At 28.0% G+C, this 12,946-nt stretch overlaps 1 protein-coding gene across 1 annotated transcript in view; it reads right to left on the reverse strand.

Moving 5' to 3' along the window:
- Nucleotides 1–1,508: 1,508 nt before the first annotated feature.
- LOC107437250 (prolactin-releasing peptide receptor) overlaps nucleotides 1,509–12,946 on the reverse strand; it is a 29,287-nt gene continuing 17,849 nt past the window's right edge. Inside the window, exon 2 of the mRNA XM_016049182.3 lies at nucleotides 1,509–4,271. Coding sequence (XP_015904668.1) covers nucleotides 3,063–4,226 — 1,164 coding nt within the window. The 5' untranslated portion in view covers nucleotides 4,227–4,271 and the 3' untranslated portion in view covers nucleotides 1,509–3,062. The remainder of the gene's footprint in view (nucleotides 4,272–12,946) is intronic.

Here is a 12,946-nt window from a genome sequence, read left to right on the forward strand (position 1 = left end):
ATTTAATGATATATTTTTTTACACAGAATAGCTAATATTTGCCATTACAAATAAAAGAATCAAAGTTTTCTGATGAAAAATTGCATGATATAGGTAAAATATGGTCTTGATTTTAATAATAATTTACCTGGAATACCTGGAAAAGTCAGGGAATTTTTTCTTAAATTGAGTGGGTACCTTGTTAAAAAGACGCTATGCTCTTGCCTTTCAGCAATATCTAAAAAATTTCATAAGTAGATTTTAGCAAACTTTTTATAAATAAAGTAATAACTAGCAAAGTTTACATCCAAATAAAATGGAATGTAGGAGTGTAGAAGAATTATCAAAGTTATGTTCCCAAGAACTAGGATGGAAATGTTTAAGTACGATTTAACGTACTAATGAAGTCTCTTTATTTACTATTTGAATACCTGTATAAAATAAAAAAATGATGTAAACTGTAAATAAAAAAATAAAAATTTGCCTCATTACAAAAGGTCAAAAATCCTTAAAATTTTGCACTTAAGTCTGTCTCAACGCTTTCGAACTATACCTATTACTATACGAACTATAGAGCATTATCTTGCCATTATATTCAGCATATTGTTAAATACAGATGAATTAATAGGCGTTTACTTTTTTAACAACTATCACTGTTTAGTCTTAAAAATAAATTAAAAAACTTATTAATTACCGAACAAACCATTGATGAAATTTAAAAGAAATAAATGCTGATAAATTATTTCTGTTACACATGCTAAAAATAATTTTCTTTTCATCTTATTTATGATAGGCATATTAAAAGATTCAGTGAATAGTCGGAAAGGGATTGATTTAATTCAAATGTGATTTAAATGACATTCAAGTAAAAAGAATAAATAATGATAGAAAATAACTCTACTATGATTAAAATATATTCACTTAAATGATGCTAATTATGAATGAAAATTGATTGAAATTCATTCAAACTCGGGTTAAAAGGACCCAATCAAGTGATACATATAATCAATCAAAAACGATTGAAAATCGTTCAAGTTCGACTGAAAACGATCCACTCAAGTGATACAGATAATCAATCAACAACGATTGAAAATCACACAAGTTTGACTGAAAACGATCCACTCAAGTAATACTGATAGTTAATCAAACACGAGTGAATTTCACTCAAGTTCGATTGAAAATTATTCACTCAAACTTAAGTGATTTCAGTTCACTTTTTGACTTGAGTGAATTTCACTCCTTTTTTCTAGATGAAAGAGTGAAATTTCACTCAAGTTGAGTTATTTTCACTCGTTCATTTTAAGTGAGTGCAAATTTAAGAATTAAATGAAATTAAAAAGCTAGGTAATGTGTAAAACCTTAAAAGGGTATGACTCATCATTTTAATGAAAAAATTGCAAGATTTTTGTGTTTGCAAAATGTCCTTGAAATTTATCATAAAGTGTAAAGTCTAAAATGTTAAGTTAATAAAGCGTAAAGTGCTTTTTTAAACAATACAGGGCTTCATTAAGAACTAATGCATTTAGAAAAAATGTTTGAAATAATTATATTTATTTTTGATATGAAGAAAATACATTCATTTAGATACATTGTAATCATTTTTAGAATACATTTAAGAATATAATTTTTTTTTGTATTTTACTATTCTAGTGGACACTAAAGTAGCTGCCAACTTTACAAGAGTTTGCGATTTTCCCCTGGTTTAGTAAAATCTTCGCATTTTCATGCATTTTTGAACTTTTCCTAAAATGGAAAAAGTTTCTTAAATAATAGTCCCTTATAAAAATATGTATGTATTTTTGGCTGAAAATTTTAGTATGTAATCAGAGATGCTGGATGCAAAATAACAGTAGAGATATAAAAATTGAAACTTGCAGAATTTCAGTTAAACTGTTAAAGGATTGTCACAAGATAACAAACTGGCCCTTTATATGTTAAAATGAAATAAGTAAAATGACGTTGTATCAAATTTACAAAACCTAGAATTTTACGTGAACTTCGTTACCATTTTTTCCACAAAATTTCTTTCGCAGCAAGTTGGCATCTCTGTTTAATGCTCTTGCTAAATATCATATTGACCCTCAAATCGAAAGTAAAATTTAAAAATATGCTGTTTTACGGTAATAAACTTTTAAAATGCAGTCACACCTCAAAGTAGCAAACTTTCATATCACAAAGAAAATTGTGTTTACTATGCAGTTGAAGATAGATATTTAAAGATAGAAACCTGTTCTAGATTGAATAGAAAGATAGAAGTCTCTTTTAACCGAGCACATTTCTCAGTAGCTCTCAACTTTACAAAATATTTTTGATTAAAAGAAATTCTTATATAATTTCTGGAGTATTTAAAATGTTTTCTTAAATTTTGAAAATTTTTCTTAAAAAAATTATGAACCATTTCTTGAAGCCGTACTAAGAAGGAGATCATCATATTTGAGAAGATGTTGCATTTATTGTCAAAGAATATGTGTATGGATTAAAAGAGATAAAGAAAATGAATTAAAGAGAAACACTGATGCTTATAAAATGTTACTGTGGCAATAGGTTATACAGAATCATTATATTTCAGCAATACTTAAAGTTAAATGAAGAAATGATGGTAACTGTAATATATATATACCCTAGCAACAATTCTACCTGGGTCCCAGTTGGGCTCAAAATTGGCTCAATATGGGTCATATATGAACGTGCACTGAGAAACCAATATTGGGATGCCTTGATATTTTAATATTGGTCCTATGTAGGGGCAATATTGGTTTTTATGGTGGCAATATGTGCTTATATTGACTGGTTAATGAATATAAAATATCGGGGGAATCTGATAACTCTATATAGGGCCGATATTGATCGTAAATTTTAAACCTTAAGCCCCTTATATATATATATATATATATATTCAATAATGCTATAATTACAACTAAAATTTAATTTAGTATCTTTCACTGTTCCATATTATAGATATAATAAACATGAAAAAGTTTTCTTATCTATATCTATGTCGATTTAGTCAATTTCAAATATGGAAGTCAATTTAAATTTGCAGTTGTTTGTTGCTCCTACTCGGGAGCATATGCATATTTGCTTTAAAGCGTTTGCTCTATTTCATAAGTCGAAACATCGGAAGACCTTCCTCCAAGACGTAAGTATCGACTTATATTTGAGTTATGTATACCAGTTTTTTGTTGAAAAATCAAAGGTGTTGTTATAGTTGGACAAAATGCTAGCCAAACAGCTGTAATAAACGTACAATCGAACTGGAAACTGGTTTCATAAGTCTCATAAACAACGTGTTTTAAAAGACGCACCATATTTAAGGGTAATAAGCAAAGAGCATAAAGAATAACAGCAGTCACAAGGAATTCTTGCATTTGTTTTTCTGCATTCCAATCTTTTCCATCTTCACTCGTCAATGTTTCAAAATGTAAAGGTCTTTCATTTAACTGATTATTATTTGGTACCGCAGTTTGGAGTGGATTTAAAGATGGAACATTATTACGCTCAGTATTGATGTCATGATAGGATACGGTAAATGCTGTTTGACGTGCTTTAATTTCTTCAGAAGATTTCACATGTAGAAAGGCAACCAATACCAAAGGTAAAACATACATAATTATAAAGAGTCCTCGAATGTATTCTTCTATGTTATCATCTAAATTAATGGCACAGATCCCCGTCCCTTTAAACTGAGGACCAAAATAAGCTTCTAAATCCAAGTACCGAGTATAGACCGCATATGGTAAGACAGCAAATAAAGTTACTACCCAAACACCCAGCATTGCCAGAAATGTTGGGATGGGCTGTTTCAGCGGGTACACTATCTGCCTATAGCGATCAAATGTTATCAAAAGTAAAGTGAGCATAGTAGCATGAAAAGGTACATCTTGAAGCATCGGAAATAAATAACATAAAAAACTTCCATAAAACCAATTTTGAAAAAGAGTTGTTGATAAGGCCAGAGGTAATACAATAATACACTTCAAAATATCATTTACAGCATTAAATGCTAAATATTTGTACATTGACATGTTATATTCCCTTCTTATCAGAATGTTTCGTATCAAAATTATATTTGCAATAAATCCAATTACGACTAAAGCACCATACATGAATACAAAGAAAATATATGTCTTCTTTTGGAACGATTTTCTAAGATGCGGATGCCTGAATTCTGAAGTATCATTGTGAAAATTCATTAAAAAATGTATTATCATTCCTAAGTATCTGTCTGGAATTTCCCTCATAGGCATTTTCTTCTTCTTATCTTTACGCTTATTGGCGAAGGTTTTCAGTGGCTGGAAAAAAAAAAGAAGAAAACATTAGACATTGCTTAAATACTCAGTTAGGTGAGCCGAAAAAGTTCAAAGGATCTCATAGTGCTACTAAGGAAAGATGGTCACCTACCATTATTAAGATAATGCTTAATCTTATAATTTTGAATTAATATCATTTACCGTCTTAGTTAACCAAAAGTTGTGAACATTGGACCAAAAATACTGTAAAAAATCGCAGATTTTGTTATTCAGTTTGCGGTTGTACTGAATTGTCAGTATGTCTTAACAACAATGTTAATTTTCAGTTAATATCTTCTTCTGAGCTGTGTTTAGCTGAGGGATCAACCTCAAATTGTGCAAAAGTAATTGAAATTTGTTATATATTCTATCGAATATATTGCTTCTGAATTTTTATGACTCTAGCATAATATTATAGAAAAATAAAATGTAAAAAAAAGAAAAAAAATGAAATTTCCGTAGCAATAAATTTTATAAGGGTTAATTTGAGGTCATATTTGCATGCGTCCCCGTTTTGAGCATGCGGCTGTGAAATAAAATCACAATTCCCCTACTAATAATTTTCGCTATACTAAACTACGCACGGTAAAAAAAAAAAAAAAATAAATAAAAAAAAAATCAGTTTTGACATAAAAGGTCCAATGACCACATTTATAACATTTTGATATCTAAATGTTCTTCAGACATTTCGTTAGAAATGGGAAAATTTCATATTGTTCTAATTTTCAAAATTTCATATATTTATCAATTTTCGAATTATAAAAGTATGAAGCGCGCTCGGCGATATTTTTCCGGAATCGCGGTGGCAGTCACAGTGATTCAATATAGAGAGATTTATAAAGAGATTTATAATAAATAGAGAGAATTTCAAAGCGTTTCAGTTTCCCTGCACTTTAATGCTAACCCTATAACTTCACGAAACATGTGCAAAAATTTCCTAGAAAATTGCAGAATCACTAAGGAGTAGAAAAAAAGGTTAGCGTTACTGTTAACGTAAAGCAAGTGCAATGTAAAGTCTCTTTCATGTTTGTAGTTTCTTTGACAACTGTAAATTGAGTAAAACCAAGCAAATCTATTATTATTAAAAAACCTAAATGTGTGTTAATTTTTCAAGTCTGGCAAAAATTCCTTGACTTTATAATACAATTTTTTTCGATCGTATCTAAATTAAATAATAAAAAATATAATAAATAATTGTTAAAATAATTTTCCCTGATTAATCAAGTTTTATTATTGAGTGTAAAAACTTTTTTATTCAATTTGATAGTTCCTAAGAACATCTGGAAATACGCAACCAAATTTTTCACTATCTGAGTGAGGGCTATATCTTCCTGACTACGGCCCCCGTCTTTGAATAGTCGAAAAAAGAAATAGGGAAGTGTAAGGTACCCCCGCCCACTGTCAATTTCATATGTATAAGTAGTATAAGGGGGGGGGGCTAGAGGACACATCTAAACTCCTTATTTATAATCATTTTAAGTCCTTTTTGACAATTTTAACATCGAAAAATGACATAAAATCTTTAAAAATAACAACTTTTGAAAATCAAAAACATTAAAAAATTATGTGTTTTGTTATGAAAAACACTAAAAAATTACGTGTTTTGTTATGAAAAACAACTTAGAGTTATCTTTGAAACAAAAGCATCAAAATGAACATTCTAATGTGAAATATGAACAAATAATTGACAAAACAAGACATTCTGTCATATAACTTTGACAAAGTTGTTTTCGATATGTGAATAAACTCCAATATTTTCGTTTTTTAATAAATTACAAAAGTTCAATTTTCTCAACATGCAAATAAGGTTTTACTTCATTTGAATCTCCGTCACTTGATATTGATATTTTTAGAATTTCGTTCCTTTTTCCATAAGCAAAACAAGTAACAGATTCAGCATTAACAGTGATATGTACAGACAATATTCTTTGACTACCTATTTCAATTGTTATCAAATGCTTCCATGAGTATATTTCAGAGTGTAAGTATATCGTTATTTTCATATACATATATGTTGATGATTTTAAGTTAGGTTCCAACAGTTTAGAGCTCATTTTATTAAAATTTATAAGTTTAAAGCCTCCCGTTGTATAAGTGGCGTGCCTCTCTTGAATAGTTGCATAAAAATTTTGAGAGCCTACGTACTCTTTTGTTGCCACATCTTTATTTATAATAGGATTTGCCACGTTTGTAATTCTATGGTTACTGAAATTATAAGTACCATTTTTTGTTAATGAAGGTGCATATAATCCATCATTATCTCTTGTTAAAAGATTGTCAGATTTCTTGTCATTTATTTTTATTCTTCTATCCACATAATGTTTATGAACAGCATCGGTGTTTTTAGTGGGATTCGAAAGATTTATGATTTTCTTATTTCTTGCATCATAATAGCCTTCATCTGATTCAAATAAACCTTTTTCATGTATGTAAGCTTCCAAAGCTTTTTTAACGGTAGATGAATCATCTTCCAGTGGATAATAAGCAGCCATTTATTAATTTTAAATAATTTATTCTTTTAATGATTCATATAGAGGTATTCGTGTATTATGACAAATTTCAGCAAGAAGTATACAAACTATCTTTTCTTTGTCTGAATTATAAAATTCTTCTGGTAATATATTTCTTTTATTTTTCATTAAAAGACAGAAATCTATTTTAGAAACAAATTCTATTGCAAAATCTTTATCTATATCTTGATATTGCATAATATAATCCTAATTTTCATAATCTTGAAATTTTCTTATAAGGTCCATTCATAGTATTTGATATCTTGATGCAACATTCATATTTAAGGGTTCATAATAATTTTCTGTAAATCTAAAATTCAATCTTTGGAATCTTGATATTTCATACCAAGTCACTTTATCTAAATGTCTCTCAATAAAACGAATAGATAAGGTTTGGTATCTACATATATTTTCCCAATCTATATCAGAGGTGTGTTTTTCAATAAAAGATTCATTGAGTTTTTGATATTGAGAAATAATAAACCAATCATCTGGTTGTGCATGCTGTTCTATTAACCTTTCAGAGAATTCAGAATATTGAAACACATATTCCCATTTTAAATAATCTGATAAACTTATAATTACATCTTCTGAAAGTTTCTTTTTAGAAAAGTCATTCCAATTTATTTCATTTGCCATTTATTAACAAATAATTTTTGCACTTTCCTAAATTCTAATTTCTCAATGTGTATATAGGGTTTCATATTACAGTTCCCTTCTGTTAATACCGATAACACTAAATTTTCATTTAATTTTCCATAGACAAAGATAATTATTGATTCTTCATTGACAGATATTGCTTTATTAATAAGGACTTCTTTCATTTTCTCTAAACGTATTCTTGGATTTTCATTCATTTTATCACAGGCTAAAAAGATGGTAATTTTCATATACATATTTTGAGTTAATTTTAAGTTTGCACCCAAAAGCTTTGAACTAAATTCATCGAATTGAAACATTTTATGTCCCGCACCTGTGAATTGAACTGCTCTACTTGTGGTAGCACAAAATGTTTCAGTATCAACATAGTGTTTATTAACACAATCTTTATCGTTTACAGGAGCTTTTACATTTGAAATTCTTTCATTAGGAGCATGATAATTTCTTTTACTCACATCCCATAATATACAGTAATACTCTAAATGCTCCCTGTTAACTACATCTGTTTTGTTTAGAGGAGATTTTATATTTGAAATGATTTTATTTTTAGCATCAAAGTTATTTTCATCATGTATCAAACATTTATCTCTTTATTCATCAACATATTTCTTAGTTGCAGCATAAGATTCTTCTCTAGGATCTCCTAAATTTTTTATATATTTTTGTTTCGCATTGAAAAAATCTTCCCCGTGAATCAGACTATTATCTGTTAATTTTTTCTTTTATTTCCTTGTAACTACTATCTACGTAACTTTTAGTTGCAGAATCACTAACTTCTCGAGGATCAAATACATTTTTTAAAAGTTTTCTTTCGATATCATAATTACCATCATTTATTATTCTAAATCATATACCAGGAGGACCTGGAGGACCTCCTTTTATTTCATCGTCCAGAGGATAATAAGCAGCCATTTATTAAAATCATAAAAATCCTTTATGTTTTTAGAGTTTTAATCATTTTTATATCTTGAGTTGACATATTCACAGAGCATTTGTTTTCTTCTTTCAAAATGAAGTAAAAAACATAATTTTTAGTAGCATTATTTCTCAACCTCCAATTGAATTCAATCATTAAGTTACTTAAGTTAGTATTATTTTCATGGTTAGCCAAGTTGAAACAAATTATAGGATACTTACTGAAATTTGAATAGTTTATCATACAACCTGTTTCAGAATTTATATTATTCATTCCTGATTCTAAAAGAGCATAATATAATCGATTATAATCATTTTTATCAAAGTCCATCATATAACTTACTGTGGGAACTTTAATGTTATTAATCATTAGCCAGCATTCTATCATATCCAAGTGATCAAACATCATGTTATTTTGATTCATGTTTTCATTTCTTTCATCATATTGTGGAATGACATATAAACTCAGAACTTCATCACATGTAGCAGGAATAGAATAACATCCACTGGCATTTTTATAAAATACATTTGATTTGATAATGTTATAATGATCCCAATTTATTTCTAGAGGAGCATTTGATAATTTTAATTCATTGAATTTCACAGATGCTGAATTTTTAAATCTAACATAAGGTAACCAAAGTGATAAATCTTGAACAAGGACCTTAAAATCTGGATGTTGAATATCTCTATACAGCATATTTTTACTTTCATTTCTTTGAATTTCTATTTTAACTTGGAAACCTGTCATTACTTTTTTATATTCGTTAAGGAAATCAAATATATATTTTAAAGGAATCCATATTTTTACGGTTTGACTATTTTTAGTAAATTTACATCTTTTTGAAAATCCTTCATTAAAACTTTCATTTAGTTTAAGGTTTTTATAAAAAATCAGTTATTTTGGTAGTTTCTACCAGAGTTCCATTACATTTGAAATCCTTTCTATCAGCAGAATCAGCTGTGTCTACATAAAAGAGCATGTTGGTAGCTTCCGATGTTGAATAATCAGGGGTGAAGTGTATCATTCCTAATACTTGATTCATAATGGCTTTATAATTTATAGTGGATTCAACTTCAGTATTTCCTATAGTCAACCTGTTTGAATTTACGAGACCTCCTCCATTCTATAGAGTAACATTTTCATTACTTATTGCACCTCCATCTCTTTTTACAATTTTTAATTCTTGTTGCAGATATCCCGCAGAATATAAAATATCAGCATTTGTATCATTGATAAAGAAATTATATGTAGCATTTTCCTGAAGTTTTTTTCTATCTCTATTTTCGCTTTTTATTTCCCTATATTCAAAACTTTCAATGTCGTTATTATAATAATAACTAGTGTCTTTCAAATCGTAAATTTTATCCATTTATTTAGGAATAAAAATTTTCAATCCAGCACCATGTTTTTTATTTTTGGAAAATATTTCATTCAATTTTTCTCTCACAAATTTTTTAGATTCATCTTCTACAATTGGACTAATAAAGTCTGAAAAGAAGCCTTTTCCTTGTATTTTTTTACTCTTTCTATATAATCTATGTTTGTTCATTTATTTAGTAATAAGTCTATACTGCACTTCTTGTTTATTTAAATCAATCAGTTCACCTCTATGATTTGTAATTCTCATTCTAATTCTGTATGTAGAATCAGATTTAACAGGAAAAAATATTGGTCTATCAAATTCTTTAGCATATAAGCTTCCAGGAGGATTTCATGATGTAAAAGAATGAATAACTTGAGACTGAAACTGGTTTATATATCCACCGTCTACTATATCACAGTGAATATAAATACTATTATCATTTCCATTAGCTATGTCAGCAATAAATTTGCCTCCTTGCTCTTCCTCTTCATATATTTTAGGTTCAAAGCCTAAAATTTTGTATAATTCACTTTTAGATAAATCAATTTTATAATTCTTCTCAAGTTTAATACTAAATCTTTGTCTTTCTTCAATTATTCCAAATAATATGGGTGGATCATTTCCAAAATATTTTACCATATAGCGATTCAAACCTCTTATACTATAATGACCATTTGGAATAATGAAATCCATCCATTTCGCACCGTCAAAATATGAAATTTTTTTTTTATTTTCTGTAATATTATTCCATGAAATATACATAGAAAAGGACTGAAGAGCTCCCTCTTTGAAATGAAATGGGTTTGAATATTTAATCGTAAAATCTTCCGATTTATCTTCATTTTTAGAATCTAAAATAAGATACTTCATTTATTTAGTAGAAACAATTTTGTCATTTAAATTACTAAGTTCTTGAGTAAACAAATATAAAACATCAATAGGTGATTTACCCTTATTTCGTTCAGTTATATATTTCATACAATAGAAACCACATTTTACCGAAATTGGCTGTTGTAAAAAACTATCGTTATATCTAATTTCTTTTCCAGAAGTATTTAGATAATTTTTTATATTTTTAGGAAGAAAATCATTTTTTATTTTTATAGTGTTATATTCATATTCTCCAAAAGGATCAAAATATTGCAAAAACGACGCCCTGTTCTAGAGCGTCGTTTTTCTTAAAAAAGAACACTTTTTAGATCCACAAATTGCACATATTCCTTTTGTCATTGGACTACCTTTTTTATTAATTACATGTTCGATATCCTTAGTATCTGTATGATTTTTACCTTTTAAGCAGTATATCAGTGAACCTATTCCGAATGTCTTTTTTGCTTTTATAATAAGTTTAACAACTGCTCTGTCAATTCTTTCACGAATGGTAGGATTTGGAATTGCATCTAACTCATTTATCATATTTGTATCACATGTGTTCATTTCTAGTTTTTGTATCTTTGTTTTTTAAATAACAAACATCGTGTTTGTATGCAGCTTTATCTAGTTTATTTATAGGTTTTAACCATTCTTTATATGATAAATCATCATTCAATCTCTTTTTTCCACGTAGTAATTGTGTTCCAGGACCTGTAAAATTATGACCTGGTAAATGCATTTCAAAGGGTAAATTGTTAATAGCTTTATTAATTACTCCCTTTCCTGTTTTACACTTACAATTCTTTTTATTACACATTTATTTAGATATAAAAATTATTTGTTGTCGTACTTGTAACCATTTAATTGAGTTTTCTTTATATATCTTTCTATAGGAAAATATTGTAAATTTTGAATATATTCAACTTCCCTCATATATACTTCTTGTTCAGTCAGATTGCTGGATTTCAACATATTTAATAATTGTTTATAGAATTTAAAGGCTTGTTTATATTCACTCTTTTAGCTGAAATCTTCAAGGATCTATCTATTTTTTCAATTACACCAGCTGTTAAACTCAGTGCTGATAAGGGTAGGAAAACGAAACTTATTAAGCCAGAAGCACTGAACAAGAACTTTCCAACTGACAGCGATAAACCCAATTTATTCATAAATTGATAAGATTTCCTATACACAAAAATTCTCTTTTCAAGATATTCTTCCATTTATATAGGCTCAAATATTTTATTTCGATATCTCATTTCAGGATTCATTAAATCCAACATTAAAAAATCATATGGTTTTACGACGCATTTTTATACATTTTATTAAATTCTTCTTTAGTTAATTGGCCATCTATTTCTCTTATTATTTGTCGAATTTCTTTTTGTTTCATGTCAAAAAATATAAAGTAGTCACTATTACTTCTTATTGTTATGGGTATTTTATAATAATACTGACTTAAATAAATAATAGAAGCATTTTTCTTTCTTCCACGAATAAAAAATTCCTCAATAGGGTGTTGATCTTTTTCACATATGCAATCATCAAATACAACTAAATTCATATAGGATGGATCCAAGTCATCTACTGTAATAAAATCCTCGAGGTTTGAAGAAAACAAAACTTGATATTTTTAAAAAATTTTATATTCTTTTAAAACTTCTTTTTTATTTTTTAAGCCTTTGCATTTTTTAATAACTTCTAGCTCTACATCATCGAATTGAGTAAATTTTTCTTGTAATTTTACATATTTAGATTCACATATATCTTTTGAACACATAAAGTCTATCAAAATGTAAATAATCATAGATGAAATTGACTAATAAATTTGATTTTCCGCACTTTGAAGCACCATTTATAATTAATCTAAATGTATGAATAGGTAGCAAAGGATATTGATTTGGATCTTGAAATTCATTAGGTTCATTATAATCTCTTATTATAATTTTAGGATACATTTATTTCCTGTAAAATTTTGTTCTATTCACTAATCTACTGCGAGTAGAAAATAATCTACTGCTAGTAGAAAATAATCTACTGCGAGTAGAAAATAATCTACTGCGAGTAGAAGCGTCAGCTTCGCTGTCTGAAAATAATCTACTCTGAGTAGAAGCGTCAGCTTCGCTGTCTGAAAATTAATTATATGTAAATGGAAAGTATTGAAAAAGAGAGAAATGAAAAGTTGTTAGAGCAATTAAAAAATGATCTAAGATTAGTTAAACTACAATCAGAAATTAGGAAAAATAATGAAATAAAATTAGAAGATATGGGAATACAAAAATCATTGGCTGATTTTCATGAGCCTTTAATCAATCAAATGAAAAAACTAGAAACTTCTAGAGAAAATCGTTTT

This window comes from Parasteatoda tepidariorum, chromosome X2 (genome assembly GCF_043381705.1).
Source record: "Parasteatoda tepidariorum isolate YZ-2023 chromosome X2, CAS_Ptep_4.0, whole genome shotgun sequence".
Taxonomy (NCBI): Eukaryota; Metazoa; Arthropoda; class Arachnida; order Araneae; family Theridiidae; genus Parasteatoda; species Parasteatoda tepidariorum.